The sequence below is a fragment of the Macaca thibetana genome, chromosome X, assembly GCF_024542745.1.
Source record: "Macaca thibetana thibetana isolate TM-01 chromosome X, ASM2454274v1, whole genome shotgun sequence".
Lineage (NCBI taxonomy): Eukaryota > Metazoa > Chordata > Mammalia > Primates > Cercopithecidae > Macaca > Macaca thibetana.
The window spans coordinates 147,100,440-147,125,923 of NC_065598.1; the positions used below are offsets into that span (position 1 = coordinate 147,100,440).

At 37.4% G+C, this 25,484-nt stretch overlaps 1 protein-coding gene across 2 annotated transcripts in view; it reads right to left on the minus strand.

Annotated features, from left to right (window-relative positions):
* Nucleotides 1-25,484, minus strand: part of GABRA3 (gamma-aminobutyric acid type A receptor subunit alpha3) — a 290,138-nt gene that overhangs the window by 160,849 nt on the left and 103,805 nt on the right. For both annotated transcript variants that reach the window (XM_050775341.1, XM_050775342.1), the window contains exon 3: nt 10,366-10,487. In XM_050775341.1, coding sequence (XP_050631298.1) covers nt 10,366-10,487 — 122 coding nt within the window. The remainder of the gene's footprint in view (nt 1-10,365; nt 10,488-25,484) is intronic.

Sequence of the window (25,484 nt, forward strand, 5' to 3'; positions counted from 1 at the left end):
AGAACAAATACCAAACAAACCTTTAACCTCTGGAACTATTAAAAGCTTCAAATAATTTTTTAAATTTTATTTTTATAGATTTAAGTGTACAAGTGCAGTTGTGTGACATGGATATATTGTATAGTGGTGATGTCTGGGCTTTTACTATACCCACCATCTGAAACTGCAAATATTTTTTTTTTCAGAGACTGAGTCTCTTTCTGTTTACCCAGGCTGAAGTACAGTGGCACAGTTATGGCTCACTGCCTCTAATTCTTGAGCTCAAGTGATCCTGCTACCTCAGCCTCTTGAGTAGCTGGGACTACGGTTGCATGCTACCATGCCCAGCAAATTTTTTTATTGTTTTGTAGAGACAGGGTCTCACTATGTTGCCCAGGTTGGTCTTAAACTCCTAGCCTCAAGCGATCCTCCTGCCTTAACCTCCCAAAGTGTTGGGATTACAGGGGTGAGCCGCAGCATCCTGCCAATTTCAAAGCTTTTTGAAGTATATTTTCTTAATGTATTTAGCACTGAGGTCCAAGGAAAGGAACAACTGTTGGCCCCCAAAAGGGCTGTTACTGAGACCTATGTTAAAGGTTTTTTGTATCCCACCCCACCACAGGCCTTTATTTTTTATATTCAATATCTCCCCCCTTTAATTTTTAGCTTTATAGTTAAAACTTAGTTATAATAATGGCTCTAAGGAGAGTGATTTTAACATAGCCAATGACCAAGTTAATGCTAAGAAACTGTTCCTGCTTCAGTTCACAATGCCTCCACTTCTCCATATCACTCCTAATGAATATGTAGCTGGGATTGTGTACAATTTAAACCTGTTTCTTGTTCTAATGTAACAAAAATAAAATCCTTTTGGCAGCCAGACAAACATCTTCATTACCAACCACGAGTTTCCATCCCTTGCTTGACAATCATCCCACCCATCCCATAAGTTTAAATCTATAACTTGTCAATGAGCAATGTTTTCCTAAGACAACATACACATCTAGAAATACTTGCTGCCTTTATGTAAGTTTAGTGAAATTTCTTAGTTCATACAAAATTCAGTGAGACCAGAAAACAAGATGAGTAGAACCGAACCTTTCAGGAACAGCTAATTAATAAAGAGAAAAGCACGTTATTGGCCTCCTAGAAAGACTCCAGTTTTGTAATTCGGAGTCTCCAGAAGACTCTGCATTATAATTTCCAGAAGGTGGTTTCAGGAAAAGTGTTTTTTTTTTTTGTTTTTTTGTTTGTTTGTTTGTTTGTTTGTTTTTTGAGATGGAGTCTTGCTCTGTGCCCCAGGCTGGAGTGCAGTGGCCCGATCTCGGCTCACTGCAAGCTCCGCCTCCCGGGTTCACGCCATTCTCCTGCCTCAGCCTCCCGAGTAGCTGGGACTACAGGCGGCTGCCACCTCGCCCGGCTAGTTTTTTGTATTTTTAGTAGAGATGGGGTTTCACCGTGTTAGCCAGGATGGTCTCGATCTCCTGACCTCGTGATCCGCCCGTCTCGGCCTCCCAAAGTGCTGGGATTACAGGCGTGAGCCACCGCGCCCGGCCCCAGGAAAAGTTTTAAATATTATGCAGAAAATGATTTTAGGAGTCACAGAATAGTATGTCTCAAAGGGATCTCAAGTGGTCCCCCAATTCTATTTAAACAGCTTCAAGAGGAAATCTGTTGGCTACAAGAGACAAGTCAGAGTCATAGATGTCTTCCAATTCCCCTTCTAGATGGATTCAGATTTGATTAATACATTCATTAAAAAGATACAAGGAGAGAGAAACTTGAGGTTATGGTTGCAGAGTTTTTGATCATGTGGACTCCCCCAAAGATAACACTCAGAATCAAGACAAAATATTTTTTTTGACAAAATATTTTTAAAAAAACAAATTTACTGGTGCATAACAGATGTACATGGCTTTGGGATACATGTGATAATTTAATATATTCATATAGTTTGTAAAGATTAAATCAGTGTACTTAGGATATCCATCACCTTAGATATGCATCTTTTCTTTGTGCTAGAACTGTTCAAATTTTTCACTCCTAGCTATTTTGAAATAAAAATACAATATTGTAAACTAAAGTCACCCCATTGATTGTACTAACACTAGGTCTTATTTTTACTATCTAACTGTATATTTATACCTAATCAACTTCTCTTCATCTCTCCCTTCCTCCTACCCTTCCCAGCCTCTAGTAACCACCAATCTACTCTCTAACTCCATGGGATCCACTATTTTAAGGCCCACACGTGAGTGAGAACATGTGATATTTGTCTTTCTGAGCTTGCACTTGTTTAACTTAACAAAGACCTCCAGTTCCATCCATGTCGCTGCAAATGACAAGAATTCATTATTTCGGTTGGCATGGTGACTCACGACTGTAATCCCAGCACTTTGGGAGGGTAAGGTGGGAGGATTGTTTGAGCCCAGGAGTTCAAGGCCAGGCTGGGCAACATAGTGAGACCCTGTCTCTACAAAAAATAAATATAAAAAATAAATTATCCCGTAGTCCCAGCTATTTAGGCGGCTGAGGCAGGAAGATTCCTTGAGCCCAGGAGATCAAGGCTGCAGGGAGCCATGATCATACTACTGCACTCCAGCTTGGGCAACAGAGCAAGACCCTGCCTTTAAAAAAATTAAAAAACAAACAACAACAAATAAAAACAGAAAAAAAGAGATTTTGTAATTTTCTATGGCTGAATAATATTCCATGATATACATATACCACATTTTCTTTATCCATTCATCTGTTAATGGGCACTTAGGTTGATTCCATATTTTGGCTATTGTAACTAGTGCTGTAACAAACACAGGAGTACAGATACCTGTTGGATATATTGATTTATTTTATTTTAGATATATACCCAATAGTGCAATTGCTGGATCATATGGTAGCTCTGTTTTTAGCTTTCTGAATCATCTCCACACTGTTCTGCATAGTGCCCATACTGATTTACATTTCACTCAACAGTGTCCAAGGGCTCTCCTTTTACTGTATTGTCACCAGCACCTGTTATTGTCCAACCTTTGGGTAACAGCCATTTTAACTGAGTTGAGATGATATATAATTGTAGTTTTGATGTGCATTTCCCTGATTGTTAATGATTTTGAGCATTTTTTCAAAAGCCTCTTGACCATTTGTATGTCTTCTTCTGAGAAACGTCTATTCAGATCTTTTGTCCATTTTTAAATTGGATTATTTATTTTTTGCTATTGAGTTTTCTGAGATCCTTATATATTCTAGTTTTTAATCTCTTGTCAGATAGGTAGCTTGCAAATATTTTCTCCCGTTTTGTGGGTATCTCTTCAGTTTTTTGATTGTTTCCTTTGCAGCACAGAAGTTTTTTAGCTAGATAGAATCCCATTTGTTTATTTTTGCTTTTGTCGTCTGTGCTTTTGAGGTCTTACGAAAATAGTATTTGCCCAGACCAACTTCCTGGGGCATTTCCCCAATATTTTCTTCCAATAGTTTTATAGTTCAGGTCTTAGATTTTAGTATTTAATTTATTTTGACTTGATTATTGTGTATGATGAGAGATAGGGGTTGAGTTTCATTCTTCTGCATATAATTATCCAGTTTTCCCAGCATTATTTGTTGAAGCAACTGTCCTTTTATCACTGTATGTTCTTGGATCTTTCATTCAAGATAAATTGGCTGTAAATATGTGGATTTACATGTGGGTTTTCTATTCTGTTCCACTGGTTTATGTGTCAGTTTTTATGCCAGTATGATGCTGTTTTGATTACTACAGCTTTGCAGTTGATTTTGAAATCAGGGAGTGTGATGTCTCCAGTTTTGTTATTTATTTTCAAATTGCTTTGGCTATTTGGGGTCTCTTGTCATCCTATGTACATTTAAGGATTTTTTTTTCCTATTTCTATGAAGAATGTCATTGGTATATTGGTAGAGATTACATTGAGTCTGTAAATTGCTTTGGGTAGTATTGTCATTTTAAAAATATTAATAAATAAACCCAAATGCAGCCATCCAATCTTCAACGGAACAAACAAAAACATAAAGTCGGGAAAAAGCACCCATTATGTTGTAATTTTTTTTTTTTTTTTTTTTTTTTTTTTGAGATGGAGTCTTGCTCTGTCACCCGGGCTGGAGTGCAGTGGTGTGATCTCAGCTCACTGCAACCTCCACCTTCCAGGTTCAAGTAATTCTCTTGCCTCAGCCTCCCAAGTAGCTGGGACACACCACCACGCCCGGATAATTTTTGTATTTTTAGTAGAGACGGGGTTTCACCATGTTGGCCAGGCTGGTCTAGAACTCCTGACCTCAGATGATCTGCCCACCTTGGCCTCCCGAAGTGCTGGGATTACAGATGTGAGCCACTGCCCCCAGCCTATGTTGTAATTTTTTTTAAAGTTATGATGCACAATATGGTCTATTTTCATAGATGTTCCAGTACACTTGAAGAGAATGTGTATTTTGCTGTTGCTGATTGGAGTGTTCTATAAATGCCAGTTAGGTAAAGTTGGTTGTTAGCGTGGGTCAAGTTTCTGCTTCCTTTACTTGTTTTCTGTCTACTTGTTCCATTATCTAATGAGGGCATTGTTGAAATCTCTAACTATATTATAGACCATCTCTTTCTCTTTTCACTTCTCAGTCTGTACTCCTAGTAATATTCTTTGCTCTCATGTCTACTTTTTCTGATATTAAAATAACTACTCCAACCTTCTTTTAATTCGTGTTAGTATGATGCATCTTTTCCTATCATTTTATCTTTAACCCACTTGTGGTTTTCTATTTAAAGTGCATTTCTCTCAAGGAGAAATTTGCTCTTTTTAAATCCCATCTGACCACCTCTGCCTTTAAATATGGGTGTTTAGATTATTTATATTTCATGAGATTATCTGTGTAGTTAAGTTTAAATCTACAACCTTGCTATTTGTTTTCTGTTTGTTTCTTCTATTCTTTGTTACCTTTTCCTCTTTTTCTGCCTTCCTATGGATTGAATATTTTTCTTATTACATTTTTATATCCTTCGTTGCTTTATTAGCTATCATTTTCAAGTTCTATAGTGCACAATCCTTATCACAGTTTACCTACAGGTAATATTATCTCACTTTCTGTGTAATATAAAACTGTTCAATGGCATATTTCCACTTCTTTGTGCTTTCATTGACATACATTTTCCTTATACATATATTACAAGCTACACAATACATGGTTATTATTTTTGCTTTAAGTATTTACTTACCATTTAATGAGATTTTTTAAATGAGGAACTATTTTACATTTACCCACAGTTTCCATTTCCACTGCCCTTCCCTTCTTTGTATAGATCCAGATTTCTATCTGAAATCATTTTCCTTGTGCTGACACATTTCTTCCAGTACAGATCTGCTGGTGATGAATCTTTTTAAGTGTTTATGTGTTTGAAAAAAGTGTTTATTTTGCCTTTTTGGGAGAAATTTATTTTCTCTGGTTATAGAATCCTAGGCTGGCTTTTGTTTTTCTCTCAGTACTTTAAAGCTGTTGCTCCACTACCTTCTGACAAAAAGTCTAGTATCCTTCAAAGTTTTTCATCTGTACATAATGTCTTCTTTTACTCTATTTGCTTTTCAGATTTTCTTTTTATCATGGGTTCTAAGCAATTTTCTCCTTTCTCTTGGTGTAATTTTCTTCATGCTTCTTGTCCTTGGAGTTGTTGACTTTCTTGGTTGGGGAGATTGCAATTTTAATCAAAGTTAGAACTGTTTAATTTTTTTATTTCAATATCCTTTGGGGTACAAGTGTTTTTGGTTACATGGATGAATTACATAGTGGTGAATTCTGAGACTTTAGTGCACCCATCACCTGAGTAGTGTACATTGTACCCAATATGTACTGTTTTTTCCCATACCTCCCTCTCAACCTCCCACTTCTGAGTCTCCAAAGTCCATTATATCACTCTGTCTGCTTTTGTGTAATCATAGCTTAGCTACCACTTATAAGTGACAACATATAGTATTTGGTTTTCTATTTCTTGGTTATTTCACTTAGAATAATGGCCTCCAGCTCCATCCACCCAAGTTACTGCAAGGACATTATTCCACTCCTTTGTATGGCCAAGTAGTATGTATCCCATTTTCTTTTTCCACTCATTGGTTGATGGGCACTTAGGTTGATTCCATATCTTTGCAATTGTGAATTGGGCTGCAATAAACATATGTGTGCATGTGTCTTTTTTATATAATGACTTCTTTTCCTTTTAATAGATACCAAATAGTGGGATTACTGGATCAAATGGTAGCTCTACTTTTAGTTCTTTAAGGAATCTCCATACTGTTTTCCACAGAGGTTGTGCTAATTTACATGCCCACTAGCAGTGCATAAATGTTTCCCTTTCACCATATCCATAACAACATCTATTGACTGTTTTTTTTTTTTTTTTTTTTTTTTTTTTTTTGAGTCTTGCTCTGCTGCCAGGCTGGAGTGCAGTGGCGTGATCTCAGCTCACTACCATCTCTGCCTCCCAGATTCAAGCCATTCTCTTGTCTCAGCCTCCTGACTAGCTGGGACGACAGACATACACCACCACCCCCAGCTAAGTTTTTGTATTTTTAGTAGAGATGGGGTTTCACCATGTTGGCCAGGATGGTCTTGATCTCTTGACCTTGTGATTTACGTGCCTCGGCCTCCCAAAGTGCTGGGATTACAGGCATGAGCCACCACGCCCAGCCTGACTTTATTTTTATTTTTGTTTTTATTTTTATTTTATTTTATTTGAGATGGAGTCTCACTCTGTTGCCCAGGCTGGAGTGCAGTGGCATGATTTCGGGTCACTGCAGTCTCTGTCTCCGGGTTCAAGTGATTCTCCTGCCTCAACCTCCCGAGTAGCTGGGACTACAGGCACACCCCACCATGCCTGGCTAGTTTTTGTAGTTTTAGTAGAGACGGGGTTTCATCATATTAGCCAGGCTGCTCTGGAACTCCTGACCTCGTGATCTGCCCACCTCAGCCTCCCAAAGTTTGGGGATTACAGGCATGAACCACCATGCCTGGCTCTATTGACTTTTTAATAATGGCCATTCTTGCAGGAGGAACATAGTATCTCATTGTGGTTTTAATTTGCATTTCCCTGATGATTAGTGATGTTCAGCAGTTTTTCATATGTTTCTTAACCATTTATATATATTCTTTTGAGAAATGTCTATTAATGTCATTTGCCCAAAAAGTCAGAATTTTTAAACCAGTTTTTCTTCAAGTATATTTTCTGCCCCCTTCAAATAATCCCATTACAGTTACATTAGACTACATGAAGCTATACCACAGTGCACTGATTTCCGTTTCATTTTTCAGTCTTTTTTTTCTCTCCATGTCTTGTTTTTGCTAATTATTATTGCTATATCTTCAGGCTTATTAGCGTTGCTGTCCTTTTTGGTTTGTACTTTCTTGTTTCTTTGTATGCTTGGTGATTTTTGACTGGAAAGTTTTTTCTGGAAATTTTTCTCAAATTTTTTGACTGGAAACTTTTGACTGGAATCATTGTGAATTCCACTCCGTTAGATATCAGATTTTTGTACTGCTATAAATATTTTTTGATTTTTGTTCTGAGATAATGTTCAGTTACTTAGAAATAGTTAAAGTCTTTGAAGTTTGATTTTAACCTTTGTCAGGTGGGACTACAGCAGCCTTTAGTCTTGGGATAATTTTGCCATGCCACTGAGGTCATATTCTTCTGAGTACCCTACCCCATGTACCATGTGTTAAAAGTATTTCCACCAAGTAGAGTGGTGGAAACTCTGGTTGGTGAAAACACAAGTTATTCCAAACCCTGATGTTTTAGTTTTACCCACTGTTTTCAGTGGTCTTTTCCTCATCCTTGAGTTGTGAGGTAAGCAGTACATACCTGAAAACTTGTGAAGCACCCTCTACAGATTTCTGCCTCTCTCTCTCTCTCTCTCTCTCTCTCTCTCTCTCCCCACAACTTTTTATTCTCCATGCAGCTCTATCTTCTCCTCTGCCTTATGAATCAATAACCTTGGCATCCCCAATTTCTCAACTTCTTCTCAACTGAAACAGTCCACCAGACACTATTTGGGTTCCCCTCCCTGCACTGTAGCCTAAAAATTTTCTCCAGTCAGTTAAGCATCAGCAATCACAGAGCTCACCTTGTTTGTTTTCTTTCTTTCAGGAATCAATATCCTGTGCTGCCTTTGTTTGATTTCTGTAAAACACTATATATTTGTTCATTTCTTTGTGGTTGTTTAAGATGAGAGAGTAAATCTGGTCCTTACTTTCTTTCTCTTCTTTCCATATTAATTGTTCCAACCCCAAATCCAAAAGAAACAAAATGAAATTGCACCATTTTCCCTCCAGTTTTCCCTATTTTAGAAAATAGCACCACCCAACCATACAAGCCAGGAACCTAGAAGTTATCCCTTTCTCCTCCACTTTTTCTAACCCCATAATCTAAGCAGTCACCAAATTTTCTGCATTCACATAGTCATTCTTTTCATCCTAGAAAATTGCGATTAATTTGTGACTGGTCTCTCTTCCTTCAATACTGCTCTACTCTAATCCATAATTTATATAAAAGCAGGTGTTATATGGCCTTAGTCCAAAATCAAAACACAATGAAAAAACTGCAAATATATCTTTAACTTTACTTAATGTGTTTATTGTAGTAGTATGGGTATAGTAATTTCAAAATAGTTTTGTATATTGTAGGATTAAACAAATTGGTAAATGTATCAATTAAAAGTACTTGCTGGACTGCAATTAGTAGTATCAGTGTAAACTCATTGCCATACATGCACATACACATACATATATACAATACATCTGTGTGTGTATATATGTGTGAGTGTGTGTGCATTTGCTATTTTCCCAGTTCTATCTACTGAAAAATCCTGGAAGCAATGAGATCCTAGCAGTAATGAGGACACCTAGCAGCCAGAAATTTGATTATAAATGTAATTTCCCACAAAAGGTACCACTTATGCTTGGAAAAATGACTAATTCCAAGGCTGGATTATCGAAAGTATAAAATAAGTCTGGAATATACTGTCATGCCATATAATAAGAAAGTACTCAGAAAATGAGAGCATATCAAAAGGAAACAGAAGCCAAATGGAATAGGCTTCCACTAGGGAATATGGGAAATTACTAGCAAAAATCTTAGTCAAAATAAATATAGTCTATTGAAATGAATGATATCAATGTCTGTAATCCATTGAATAAAGCAAGAATCCATTCATACTGACATTAGCTAATTAATTAAAGAGAAAAAAAGATTTTTTTCTTACAATAAAATGTAATTTAATAAGTGTAGAATAATAATAGATTTAGAAAATCACCATTTTGTCACTATAATTGTTATTAGTCTCACAAAGATAATCTGTAGTTGCTAAGACTGTTGGGTACAAGCTGGAAAAGGCATAAAATAGTGTCAGAACATCTCTCCACAAATTACGTATTAATTATAAACTTTAAATATAGTAATTTTAGAGTGCAGCAACCTGGTAAACATCTAAATTACCACTACCAGTAATGGGGCAAACAGACATCAAGTCCCTTCTTGAGTAATGTGCTGACAAAGACATAATTAACTCCTATGGTGTTACTTCAAAAATGAATATGGAAGATCTAATCAATGTCATAAAAAACAAAGAAATGCTGAATGTAGGCTGAAGAGACACAACAATAAATGCAATGCATAATCCTGGATTGAATCCTAAATCAATGAAAATTTCTATAAAGTACATTTTGGGGATAATTGGAAAATTTTGAATATGGACTACAAATTATAAAATAGCATTAGGTTACATTTTGTGAATTTATAATAGCCCCTGATATATTATAATACATTTACCTTATTGTGATCATATTGCTGATTATACTAAACTGATAACCAACTAAGATCTCACATAGCCAGTAGATTATTCCTTTTTGGAGTGTCAGGCTGATATATGCTCAGGATTTTGAAAACAAAGGCATGTTTCTCAGCTTTTCCTGGACTACACCAGTCATCCAGGCAGGTATTGGTATTCTGTTACTAGAAATGGGCATTGTCTAACCTTGAGGTAGAGATGCTCCTCAACTTATAAGACCACATCCCAATAAACCCATCATAAATTGGAAATGTCATAAGTCTAAATCCATTGGGCTATGTCCCAAAATCACATCATAAAGACAAAAATCATACGTCAAAGCATTGTGAGTCATGGAACATCTGTGTATTACTCAATATGCACCTAGCAAAAATCTAGAATCTTCTGAAATCAGACCAGAGAAATCACCTACTGAAATGAAGGATTACGACTAATTTTCAGTGCTCATAGGGAAGAAATTCAGCTTTACATTAATCTCGTTGGCCAACAGACTACTGAAGGCACCTTATAACTCTTTTTAGATAACAATGGCCAAGAAGAAGATCTTAAAAGGACTGACCTCCAAGCCCAGGTCGCAGCCGGTTGTCATAGCCGTCCAGAAGACGATCCAAGATTCTGGTGAAAATAGTGATGTTGTCAGTGCTGTCATCAGGAATATCTGGGGCATGCTTAGGAGACAGCCTGAGGCAATGTAAAGAAAAGAAAAAAAATAGTTCTTAATAGGAAAAAAAAATACATGACTAGATATTTTAGTTCAAGAAGATTTCAATTAATAGACTGGGCCAATTACATAGACCTATATCTTAACCAAAATAACAATTACTACATATTTGTCACAATGATTGCTTGTGTAGGAGGCAGACAGTGTGGTTAATACTTGAACTCTTACTCTAGCATTGGTATGAGCTTTGCCAGGCATATATCCTGGCCCCATCCCAGCAGTAAAGAGACACAAGCAGAAATTCTAGACAGAATGTCACTGAGAACATTTCCCGGTATACAGTTGGTTGATAAAATTGTGTTGCATGATTAAACAGGCATCAAAATAAAGAAGGGAAATGTTACTGAGAACTTACCTCACTTCTAGCCCAGAGAAATTTAAGTTCACAGAAAAACAGGGTCAGAGAGATCCTTGAATTGTATATAGTCTACTTCTACCCTCATCCTATGGAGATAGGGAAACCAAGCAGTAGTAGTTCATCAAATGTTAAAGCTACCAGACTTTAAGACTATTAGGAGATGCCTTAATCACTCTCATTTTATACATAGGAAAACAAGCACAGACAAGAAACCAAATTTCCCCAAAGTCATATTGCTAGTGAGAGGCAGGCATAAGGCTATGATCCAACTTCTCTAACTTTCCAGTGTCCTTTAGGTACCTCCTGATTCTTCAATTTGGATTACTTCTGTAAGTCTTTCTGAAGACTATGCACTTTACTAATCACCTAATGAGGCTTAGGCACTGTGACTGATACTTTCACTTTTTGAGGAGGAGCTCGGTGTTGTTTGACAGGACTAGAAATAAAGGCCCTGGGTAGTTCAGAGGAAATAGGAATATGGTAAAAGATATGGCTTTTGCCAAGGGTCAAGAAGCATGGTGTGGAATCAAGTAAAGGACCAGGAGCTAGAAATCCTGGGTCCTAGTACCAGGTGTATTTGTGATTGGAGCTACCATTAAGCATCTTATAGCACTTGCATGTCTTTTTTTTTTTTTTTTTTTTGAGATGGAGTCTCGCTCTGTCACCCAGGCTGGAGTGCAGTGGCATGATCTTGGCTCACTGCAAGCTGTGCCTCCCGGGTTCATGCCATTCTCCTGCCTCAGCTTCCCGAGTAGCTGGGACTACAGGCGCCCGCCACCACACCTGACTAATTTTTTGTATTTTTTGTAGAGACGGGGTTTCACTGTATGAGCCAGGATGGTCTCGATCTCCTGACCTCGTGATCTGCCTGCCTTGGCCTCCCAAAGTTCTGGGATTACAGGCATGAGCCACCATGCCCGGCCAGCACTTGTATGTCTTTAAGTCTCAGTTTTTCCTCATTCTTAACTTGAACCCAGGAAATTGACATTAATACATATATAATAACTATTCCTAGCATCCAGTTAATCAGGGCTATAAAAGTCAAGATTCTAGTTAAGAAGGAGTCTTAGGAGACAGTCAGTACATCTTCCCATTAATATTTATCCCTAGCAGTGAACAAGGCTCCCGTTCTGTAAAGATCCTCAGAAAAAGCTACAGAATAGTATAAACATCAATGTCTTCCCCATAATATTTATCCCTAACAGTGAACAAGGCTTCTGTTCTGAAAAGGTCCTGAGAGTTATAGAAGTGTATAAACATCTTATTTGAATAGTTCTCACTCTAAACTGCCACACTGTAGCTGATAACCAAGTGAGTTTGAACTTAATTTATAAACCTAATTTAATTCACTTAATCATCCAATGCATTTTTATTAACTATGTGTCTATTACTGTTCGAGGTGTTATGATAGAGCAGAAAGCAAAATAAAGTAAAACAAAGCAAGTAATCCTTCCCCTACTTAACTTATGGAGCTGTTGAAATAATCAAGGTATATAATAGATACACATGGGAAAAAATAAGCAGGCTTAAAGAGTCTGGAAACATGCATTTGAGTTTATTCGTTGTATGACATTAGGCAAGCCATATAACACCCCTAGTAATAGCTTTAGGATCTTTAAAATTAAAATAACTTCACACATATGTTGTATTAAAGTTAAAAAAAATACAATATATTAAAATTATCAGGCTTACTGCTTCACATCTAGAAGCATTCAAAGTGTGCTTTCTCTTTATCAGACTAGTGGTTTATGCACTCGAATGCATTATTCAAGTATAAATATTAACAACAAGCAATTGGCACCCTCATCAGACAAAAGCCATAAGGAAAGCTTTGGCCAGAGAGGAACTGGAACCTAGTCAACAGGAGACAAGACTGGCTGGTTTAGTGGACAGATCACAAGAAGTGATACAGATGCTCCATTGGGAAGGGGGAAGAAAGAAGGGAACTGTAGTGCAGAACTAACAAACTGACATCAGTATGCTGAGGAGATAAATACAGGTACATTGTCAGGTGACAGTCCACCCCTGGCTCAGGCCACCAATGGTCTAGATCCATCTGACATGGGCTGTAGGGGGAAGGGCTGTGGCAGCTCAACTAATTTCGTGCAAACCCCTTTCTCATTATCTCTTAACTCTCACGGTGGAAGATCTTGATCCTGGGTAGCCTAATTCAGTTTCTTGGAAGTAGATTCATAAACTGAATGAAAAAAAAATCTTGAATTACTAGATGGGGCAGAAAGGAGAATCCTCATAGAATCATAGGGGAAATATATAAGGCTTCAGAGATTACCTTTTCTAGATGGATCTGCAGATGAGAATACTAAAGCCTTGGACATAATTTTTAATCACCCTGAGAGGTGATGAGACAGCTAAAATATTAATGTTAATCCAAAATTGCTGAATATCAAGAACATACACTGGAGAAAAAGACAGTCTCTTCAATAAATGGTGCTGGGAAACTGGATATCCATATGCAGAAGAATGAAACTAGACCCCTATCTTTTGCCATATATAAAAATCACATCAAAATGGATTAAAAGACTGAAATCTAAGACCTCACACTATGAGACTACTACAAGAAAACTTTGGGGAACATCTCCAGGACATCGGTCTGGGCAAAAATTTCTTGAGCAATACCCTACAAGCACAGGCAACCATAACAAAAATGGACAAATGGGATCACATCAAATTACAAAGCTTCTTCATAGCAAAGGAAGCAATCAACGAACTGAAGGGACAACCTACAGAATGGGAGAAAATATTTGCAAACTATTCATCTGACAAAGAATTAATAACCAGAATAGATAAAGAGCTCAAAGAAATCTGTAGGAAAAAAGTATAATAATCCAATTAAAAATGGGCAGAATATTTGAATAGACATTTCTCAAAAGAATACACACAAATGACAAACAGGCATATGAAAAGGTGCTTAACATCACTGATCATCAGAGAAATGCAAATCACAACTACAATAACATATCATCTCACCCCAGATAAAATGGCTTCTATCCAAAAGACAGGAAATAACAAATGCTGACGAGAATGTAGAGGAAAGGGAACCCTCATACATTGTTGGTGGGAATGTAAATTAGCACAACCACTATGGAGAAGACTTTGGAGGTTCCTCAAAATATTAAAAATAGAGCTGCCATATGATCCAGCAATCCCACTGCTGGGTATATACCCAAAAGAAAGGAAATCAGTATATCAAAGAGGCATCTGCACACCCATGTTTGTCACAGGACTGTTCACAATAGGTAAGATTTGGAGGCAACCTAAATATCCATAACAGATGATTGGATAAAGAAAATGTGATACATGTACACCATATAGTGCTATTCAGTCATAAAAATAATGAGATCCTGTCATTTGCAAAACGCGGATGAAACTGGAGATCATTATGCTAAGTGAAATAAGCCAGGCACAGAAAGACAAAAATTGCACGTTGTCATTTATTTGTGGGAGCTAAAAATTAAAACAATTGAACTCATGGATATAGAGAGTAGAAGCATTGTCACTAGAGGTTGGAAAGGATAGTGGAGTGGTTGAGGAAAAGTGGGGATGATTAATGTGTATAAAAATAATAGAAATAATGAGACAGTATTTGATAGTACAAAGGGTGACATCAGTAATAATAATTTAATTGTACATTTTAGAATAACTAATTGGATTGCTTTAACACAAAGGATAAATGCTTGAGGTGATGGATACCACATTTTCCATGATGTGATTATTTCATATTGCATGCCTGTATCAAAACATCTCATGCACCCCATAAATATATATACCTATGATATACCCACAAAAATGAAAAATTAATTCTTTAAAATCCTGAATATAAGACCAATACACTGTGCTTTCTCTCTTACTGAAATACTAGCTTCCATGAGAATGCATTTCCATTTCCTCCTGCTGACTGTTGATATCTTAGCATCATTCTTCATCAAAAAGTTGAAAACTTTTAAGTCAAAAAGCAATGCTAGCTTGTGACTAGTCTGGACAATATGGCAAAACCCTGTCTCTACAAAAACACAAAAATTAGCTAGACATGGTGGCACACCTGTAGTCCCATTTACTGGGGAGGCTGAGGTTGGAAGATTACTTGAGCCCAGGAAGTGGAGGTTGCAGTGAGCTGAGATCACACTACTGTGCTCCAGCCTGGGCAACAGAGCAAGACCCTGTCTCAAAAAAATAAATAAATGAACAAAAATCAATGCTAAATATCATCCCCAAATTATTTTCAATATATTGCTCTATGGTTTTATTCTTTATTATTGATTTTTTTCTCCTAATGTGCACTAAATTATTGTGTGGGGAAGCTGATTTAATCTGCAGCCTAAATAGAACTCTTCTTCAGTAACTAAACTGCAACGTTTGAATTCAAAGGTAGTTTGGGGAAAAAAGGAATCATGGCATGTCAGAATTATGGAGAACCTTAGAGATTGTATAATTCTCTCCCTTCATTTTACACATGAGACACCTAAGACACCAACACCAAAGAGAGAAACGAATTGCTTGCTGCTATATGCTTATCAAGTTAATGAGAGTGACACTAAAACATGTCCATTGCACCTCATATTTGCCACTACTGGTTAGATAAAATATGATAATAATAATTCACCATTAAAAAATGAAAATGATGTTACTAATACACTATCTGAAGGTTATGCAAGTTTAGTCATTTTCCTAGCCCTAAAGATGGATCAGTGGTAAATTCACAGGACTAGAATCAAATGACTGGAATTTAGTTCTGTCTCTGCCACTAACTGACTGTGAGACCTACAGGCATACCTCAGGGATATTGTGAGTTTGGTACCAGGCCACTGCAATAAAGCAAATATCACAATTAAGTGAGTCACAAATATTTTGGTTTCCCAGTGCATATAAAAGTTATGTTTATACTGTATAGCACCCTATTAAGTGTTCAATAGCATTATGTCTAGAAAACAATTTACATACCTTAATTAAAAACACTTTATTGCTAAAAATGCTAACAATCATCTCAGGCTTCAACAAGTCATAATCTTCTTGCTAGGAGAAGGTTTTGCTTCAGTGCGGACGGCTGCTGACCAATCAGGGTGGTGGTTGCTAAAGACTGGGGCAGCTGTGGCGGCAATTTCTTAAAATAAGACAATGAAGTTTGCCTCATCAATTGACTCTTCTTTTCACAAAGGATTTATCTTCAGCATGTGATGCTGTTTGGTACCATTTTACCCACAGCAGAACTTCTTTCAAAATTGGAGCCAATGCTCTTAAACCCTGACACTGCTTTATCAACTACGTTTGTGTAATATTCTAAATCCTTTGTTGTCATTTCAACAATATTCACAGAATCTTCACTAGGAGTAGATTCCATATCAAGAAACCACTCTCATTGCTTGTTTGTAAGAAGTAACTCATCCCTTCAAGATTTTTCATGAGACTGCAGCAATTCAGTCACAACTTTAGGCTCCACTTCTAATTATAGTTTTCTTGCTATTTCCACCACATCTGCAGTTACTTCCTCCACTGAAGTCTTCAACCCCTCAAAGTCACCCATGATGACTGGAATGAACTTCTTCCACACTCCTGTTAATGTTTGTATTTTGACTATTCCCCTGAATCATGAATGCTCTTAGTGGCATCCAGAACGGTAAATCATTTCCAGAAGGTTTTCAATGGACTTTTCTTGGATCCATCATAAGAATCACTATCTATGGAAGCTATAACCTTATGAAATGTATTTCTTAAATAATAAAACTTGAAAGTCAAAATTTCTTCTTGATCAGTGGGCTGAAGAATGGATGTTGTATTGTAAACATTCATCTTGCACAGCTCCATCAAAGCAAAGCTCTTGGGTGACCAGGTGCATTGTCATTGAAAAATAACATTTCAAAAGGAGTATTTTTTCCTGGCAAGAAGACTGCAACAGTGTGCTTAAAATATTCAGTAAACCATGCTATAAACAGATGTGCTGTCATTCAGGCTTTGTTATTTCATTTACAGAGCATAGAGAGAGTGGATTTAGCATAATTCTTAAGGGTCCTAGGATTTTCAGAATAGTAAATGAGCAATGGGCTTCAGCTTAAAGTCACCAACTGCATTTGCCCCTGACAAAAGAGTCAGCCACTGCTTTGAAGCTTCAAAGTCAGGCATTTACTTCTTGTCTCTAGCTATTAAAGTCCTGAAAGACATCTTCTTCCAATAGAAGGATGTTTCATCTACCAAAATCTGTTATTCGTGTAGCCACCTTTATCAATTATCGTAGCTAGATCTTCTGGAGAACTTGCTGCAGCTCCTCCATCAGCACTTGTGTTTCACCTTGCATTTTATGTTATGGAGATGGCTTCTTTCCTTAAACCTCATGAACCAACCTCCACTAGCTTCAAACTTTTTCTGCAGCTTCTTTATCTCTCCCAGTCTTCATAGAACTGAAGAGAGTTATAGCATTGCTTTGAATTGGGTTTTGCTTGAAGGGAATGTTGTGTCTGGCTTGATCTTCTATCCACTAAAACTTTCTCCATATTCGCAATAAGGCTGTTTCACTTTCTTATCATTTATGTGCTCACTGGAGTAACATTTTTAATTTCCTTCAAAAGTCTTTCATTCGCATTGACAACTTGGCTAACTGCTTGCCACAAAAGGCCTAGCTTTTAGAGTATCTCAGCTTTTGTCATGCCTTCCTTACTAAGCTTAATCATTTCTAGCTTTTGATTTAAAGTGAGAGCCATGTAACTTTTTATTTCACTTGAAAACTTAGAGGCTATGTAGGGCTACTAATTGGCCTATTTTCAATATTGTTGTATCTCAGGGAGAAGGAAGGCCTAAGGAGAGGGAGAGAGACAGGGGAATGGCCCTTCAGTGGAATAGTCAGTCAGAGCAAACACAGTATTTACCAATTAAGTCCACTGTCTTACATGAGTGGAATTCATGGTGCCCCAAAACAATTAAAATAATAACATCAAAGATCACCAATCACAGATCACCATAACAGATAAAATAATGAAAACTTTGAAAATTTGCAAGAACGACCAAAATGTGGCAAGGGACAAAGTGGGCACATGCTGTTGGAAAAATGGCACCAATAGACTCACTCAACACAGGGCTGCCACAAACCTTCAATTTGTAAAAAAACATGCTATCCACAAAGCACAATAAAGCGAAGCACAATCAAATGAGGTATGCCTGTAAATATATGTAAAATATGTAAAATGGGGATATGTAAAATGGGGATATACATGTAAAATGGGGATAACAATAACCTACATTAGAAAACTTTGGAAATAAACAAGTAAATGAGATAATAAATAAATACAAAATTGTTTTGTAAATGAAGGTTGTTCATTAACTTCCCCCCAAACTCCTGAAAATGCAATGAAAAACCTTTAAAATACATTATCTTTTAGGCTATAGGAGAAAGTCAAGATCACTGACCATCTAGAGAATCCTCAATGAAGTTATTAAACTAATGCTGTCACTGCCAGCATCCTTCATTTAGGATCCTGGTGTGTTTACGTTAAGGGAAAGCAGGAGAGGCACAAATGTGGAGTTGCTGACACAGTTCATACAACATCCCAAAGAGGAAAGAGATTTACTTCATTAAAAGGATGGCATTTTTCCTGTACCACATATCTCCTGGGAAAGAGCAGATTTTTTTAAATAATAAAAATTTGGAATTACTGAGCAGATTATGTCTCTGCTTTGCTCACAAACCTTTTATAACTCTTCATAGCTAACCAAATAAAATTCCAACACCTAAGCCTGACACTCATGGCCTTCTGCAATCTGTTCCCAATATACTTTTACAGTTGCAAATTCTACTACTTCTCTTTCTGACCAGCAATCACAGGCAAATCAGATTACTCACCATTTCCCAATATTCCTCATGTTTTCATTTTGCAAGTCCAGTCTTTCCTATAAGTGGAACTGTTCAATTAAAGATTCAGCACTAAGGAAGACAGTTATATACTAGGGAGGAAATGAGAAACACCTAGAATTCAATAGCACACATTCTCTTTACAGAAGCTCCTTGAAGAACAACAAAAAGAGAAGAGCTAACCTGATTTTGGCTACAATATGCCAAATCCATCTGAAAAAGACAGCTGTTCTTTTCTGAAATAGCTTCTATGGACTGGTAATAAAACTACAGAGGTACTGACTTCAGACACACCTACCCACTTGGGAAAATAAAGACCAAGTCCTTCATGCCATCTTAGTAACTGAAAGCCACTGTTTCACAAAAAAAGAGAAATATTTAATTAGTGTATGTTGTGAATGATAAAATAAGCTAGTAGACCTTAAAGATATGATTCCATGTGACCATAAGCAGACATATCGCAACTTAAAATGTGTCATGAACCAAAGTTTGCAAAGAAGCAGGGGTACATTCTTCCTTTGAAACAATGCCATAAAGGGTAGCTAGTTTTCTAGACAAAAGTAAGCAGTACTGTTTCTCATAATTAATCTGAATGACTGTAACCATAGTGACAATGCATGGGCACTATTTCGGCAACATTTCTGGTTAAGCAGGTATTAATAGGCCAAGCTGAGAATGATTTATAACACTGTTTATGTGGAAAGAGATTTTTTGACACAAAAGAAGAGAAAACTAAACACTAGAAATATTCTCTCCCCTACTATTATTTGTTCTTTACCCCCATACCCACAGCCACGATCAAAGCAATGAGCTGGCCACCAGCTCAAAGACTTTGAATTAATCCTGATGGTTGATATCCTTACAATAGAAAGTCCTGACAGTCATCACCCTAAGCAAGTGATAAAATTCAGTATCAGCCATACTGAGACAACCTTGCCTCCTGACATAATGCAACAGGAAGCCACAGCATCACCTACAAAGTATCATTGATTGTAGCCTCACGTGTCCATCCCTGTTCTGTGTTACAAATTCTGCACTTCTACCTCAAAAGGAAAAATGGTAGGATAAAATTATATTTCTTATTTCTACAGGTCCTATAAGAAAAATGCACTTGCCTCATCTTAACATGGTCTACCCAGCTATGTGGCTGAGATATTAAGAATTCAGTGGTAGAGAGATTACTATATGTAAGTAAATGTTCGTGTATGTAAAATGCCAGGAAGAAACCGCATCAACTAACGAGCAAAATAACCAGTTAATATCATAATGACAGGATCAAGTTCACACATAACAATATTAACCTTAAATGTAAATGGACTAAATGCTCCAATTAAAAGACACAGACTGGCAAACTGGATAAAGAGTCAAGACCCATCAGTTTGCTGTATTCAGGAGACCCATCTCACATGCAGAGACACACATAGGCTCAAAATAAAGGGATGGAAGAAGATCTACCAAGCAAATGGAAAGCAAAAAAAAGCAGGGGTTGCAATCCTACTCTCTGATAAAACAGACTTTAAACCATCAAAGATCAAAAGAGACAAAGAAGGCCATTGCATAATGGTAAAGGGATCAATTCATCAAGAAGAGCTAACCATCCTAAATATACATACACCCAATACAGGAGCACTGAGATTCATAAAGCAAGTCCTTAGAGACTTACAAGGAAACCTAGAGGCCCATACAATAAGAATGGGAGACTTTAACACCCCACTGTCAACATTAGACAGATCAACGAGACAGAAAATTAACAAGGATATCCAGGAATTGAACTCAACTCTGCACCAAGCGGACCTAATAGACATCTAGAGAATTCTCCACCCCACATCAACAGAATATACATTCTTCTCAGCACCACATTGCACTTATTCCAAAATTGACCACATAGTTGGAAGTAAAGCACTCCTCAGCAAATGTAAAAGAACAGAAATTATAACAAACTGTCTCTCAGACCACAGTGCAATCAAACTAGAACTCAGGACTAAGAAACTCAATCAAAACCGCTCAAACACATGGAAACTGAACAACCTGCTCCTGAATCACTACTGGGTACATAACAAAATTAAGGCAGAAATAAAGATGTTCTTTGAAACCAATGAGAACAAAGATACAACATACCAGAATCTCTGGGACACATTTAAAGCAGTGTGTACAGGGAAATTTATGGCACTAAATGCCTACAAGAGAAAGCAGGAAAGATCTAAAATTGACACATTAACATCACGATTAAAAGAACTAGAGAAGCAAGAGCAAACATATTCAATAGCTAGCCAAAGGCGATAAATAACTAAGATCAGAGCAGAACTGAAGGAGATAGAGACACAAAAAAACCCTCCAAAAAATCAATGAATCCAGGAGACGGTTTTTTGAAAAGATCAACAAAATTGATAGACTGCTAGCAAGACTAATAAAGAAGAAAAGAGAGAAGAATCAAATAGATGCAATAAAAAATGATAAAGGGGATATCACCACCGACCCCACAGAAATACAAACTACCATCAGAGAATACTATAAACACTTCTATGCAAATAAACTAGAAAACCTAGAAGAAATGGATAATTTCGTGGACACTTACACTCTCTGAAGACTAAACCAGGAAGAAGTTGAATCCCTGAATAGACCAATAGCAGGCTCTGAAATTGAGGCAGTAATTAATAGCCTGCCAACGAAAAAAAGTCCAGGACCAGAGGGATTCACAGCCGAATTCTACCAGAGGTAAAAGGAGGAGATGGTACCATACCTTCTGAAACTATTCCAATCAATAGAAAAAGAGGGAATCCTCCCTAACTCATTTAATGAGGCCAACATCATCCTGATACCAAAGACTGGCAGAGATACAACAAAAAAAGAGAATTTTAGACCAATACCCCTGATGAACATCAGTGCAAAAATCCTCAATAAAATACTAACAAACCGAATCCAGCAGCACATCAAAAAGCTTATCCACCATGATCAAATGGGCTTCATCCCTGGGACGCAAGGCTGGTTCAACATATGCAAATCAATAAACGTAATCCACCATATAAACAGAACCAAAGACAAAAACCACATGATTATCTCAATAGATGCAGAAAAGGCCTTTGACAAAATTCAGCAGCAGCCCTTCATGCTAAAAACGCTCAATAAATTCGGTATTGATGGAACGTATCTCAAAATCTTAACAGCTATTTATGACAAGCCCACATCCAATATCATACTGAATGGGCAAAAACTGGAAGCATTCCCTTTGAAAACTGGCACAAGACAGGGATACCCTCTCTCACTACTCCTATTCAACATAGTGTTGGAAGTTCTGGCTAGGGCAATCAGGCAAGAGAAAGAAATCAAGGGTATACAGTTAGGAAAAGAAGAAGTCAAATTGTCCCTGTGTGCAAATGACATGATTGTATATTTAGAAAACTCCATCGTCTCAGCCCAAAATCTCCTTAAGCTGATAAGCAACTTCAGCAAAGTCTCAGGATACAAAATCAATGTGCAAAAATCACAAGCATTCTTATACACCAGTAAGAGACAAACAGAGAGCCAAATCATGAATGAACTCCCATTCACAGTTGCTTCAAAGATAATAAAATATCTAGGAATCCAACTTACAAGGAATGTAAAGGACCTCTTCAAGGAGAACTACAAACCAATGCTCAGTGAAATAAAAGAGGACACAAACAAATGGAAGAACATTCCACACTCATGGATAGGAAGAATCAATATTGTGAAAATGGCCATACCACCCAAGGTAATTTATAGATTCAATGCCATCCCCATTAAGCTACCAATGACTTTCTTCACAGAATTGGAAAAAAACTGCTTTAAAGTTCACATGGAACCAAAAAAGACACACATTGCCAAGACAATCCTAAGCCAAAAGAACAAAGCTGGAGGCATCATGCTACCTGACTTCAAACTATACTACAAGGCTACAGTAACCAAAACAGCATGGTACGGGTACCAAAACAGAGATAGAGACCAATGGAACAGAACAGAGCCCTCAGAAATAATACCACACATCTACAGCCATCTGATCTTTGACAAACCTGACAAAAACAAGAAATGGGGAAAGGATTCCCTATTTAATAAATGGTGCTGGGAAAATTGGCTAGCCATAAGTAGAAAGCTGAAACTGGATCCTTTCCTTACTCCTTACACGAAAATTAATTCAAGATGGATTAAAGACTTCAATGTTAGACCTAAAACCATAAAAACCCTAGAAGAAAACCTAGACAATACCACTCAGGACATAGGCATGGGTAAGGACTTCATGTCTAAAACACCAAAAGCAGTGGCAACAAAAGCCAAAATTGACAAATGGGATCTAATTAAACTAAAGAGCTTCTGCACAGCAAAAGAAACTACCATCAGAGTGAACAGGCAACCTACAGAATGGGAGAAAATGTTTGCAATCTACTCATCTGACAAAGGGCTAATATCCAGAACCTACAAAGAACTCAAACAAATTTACAAGAAAAAAGCAAAGAACCCCATCAAAAAGTGGGCCACGGATATGAACAGACACTTCTCAAAAGAAGACATTCATACAGCCAACAGACACATGAAAAAATGCTCACCATCACTCACCATCAGAGAAATGCAAATCAAAACCACAATGAGATACCATCTCGCACCAGTTAGAATGGCAATCATTAAAATTCAGGAAACAACAGGTGCTAGAGAGGATGTGGAGAAATAGAAACACTTTTACACTGTTGGTGGGACTGTAAACTAGTTCAATCATTGTGGAAAACAGTGTGACGATTCCTCAAGGATCTAGAATTAGAAATACCATTTGACCCAGCCATCCCATTACTGGGGATATAACCAAAAGATTATAAATCATGCTGCTATAAAGACACATGCACACATATGTTTATTGCAGCATTATTCACAATAGCAAAGACTTGGAATCAACCCAAATGTCCATCAGTGACTGACTGGATTAAGAAAATGTGGCACATATACACCATGGAATACTATGCAGCCATAAAAATGGATGAGTCTGTGTCCTTTTAGGGACATGGATGCAGCTGGAAACCATCATTCTCAGCAAACTATCGCAAGAACAGAAAACCAAATACCACATGTTCTCACTCATAGGTGGGAATTGAACAATGAGATCACTTGGACACAGGAAGGGGAACATCACACACTGGGGCCTATTGTGGGGAGGGGACGGGGGGAGGGATAGCATTAGGAGATATAACTAATGTAAATGATGAGTTAATGAGTGCAGCACACCAACATGGCACATGTATACATATGTAAGAAACCTGCACATTGTGCACATGTACCTTAGAACTTAAAGTATAATAATAAAAAAAATTAAAAAAAAAAAAGAAATTGACATGTGCCTCATTCTTACTTAAAAGTATCAAAACTCAGGAAAAGCAATACATCATAATGATTAATAGCATGGACTCTGGAGCCAAACTTTCTGGGTTTCAATCCTAACTCTTCTATTTTTTTTTTTTTTTAATTATTACACTTTATGTTCTAGGGTACATGTGCACAACGTGCAGGTTTGTTACATATGTATACGTGGGTCATGTTGGTGTGCTGCACCCATTAGCTTGTCATTTATGTTAGGTATATCTCCTAACGCTATCCCTCGCCCCTCCCCCCACCCCACAACAGGCCCCAGTGTGTGATGTTCCCCTTCCCGTGTCCAAGTGTTCTCATTGTTCAATTCCCACCTATGAGTGAGAACATGTGGTGTTTGGTTTTCTGTTCTTGCGAGAGTTTGCTGACAATGATGGTTTCCAGCTGCATTCATGTCCCTACAAAGGACATGAATTCATCCTTTCATGGCTGCATACTATTCCATGGTGTATATGTGCCACATTTTCTAAATCCAGTCTGTCGTTGATGGACATTTGGGTTGGTTCCAAGTCTTTGCTATTGCGAACAGTGCTGCAAAAACCATACATGCTCATGTGTCTTTATAGCAGCATGATTTATAATCCTTTGGGTATATCCCCAGCAATGGGATGGCTGGGTCTAATGGTATTTCTAGTTCTAGATCCTTGAGGAATCGCCACACTGACTTCCACAATGGTTGAACTAGTTTGCAGTCCCACCAACAGTGTAAAAGTGTTCTTATTTCTCCACATCCTCTGCAGCACCTGTTTTTTTCCTGACTTTTTAATGATCGCCATTCTAACTGGTGTGAGATGGTATCTCATTGTGGTTTTGATTTGCATTTCTCTGATGGCTAGTTACGATGAGCATTTTTTCATGTGTCTGTTGGCTGCATAAATGTCTTCTTTTGAGAAGTGTCTGTTCATATTCTTGGCCCACTTTTTGATGGGGTTGTTTGTTTTTCTTGTAAATTTGTTTGAGTTCTTTGTAGGTTCTGGATATTAGCCCTTTGTCAGATGAGTCGACTGCAAAAATTTTCTCCCATTCTGTAGGTTGCCTGTTCACCCTGATGGTAGTTTCTTTTGCTGTGCAGAAGCTCTTTAGTTTAATTAGATCCCATTTGTCAATTTTGGCTTTTGTTGCCACTGCTTTTGGTGTTTTAGACATGAAGTCCTTACCCATGCCTATGTCCTGAATGGTATTGCCTAAGTTTTCCTCTAGGGTTTTTATGGTTTTAGGTCTAACATTGAAGTCTTTAATCCATCTTGAATTAATTTTTGTATATGGTGTAAGGAAGGGATCCAGTTTCAGCTTTCTACTTATGGCTAGCCAATTTTCCCAGCACCATTTTTTAAATAGGGAATCCTTTCCCCATTTCTTGTTTTTTTCAAGTTTGTC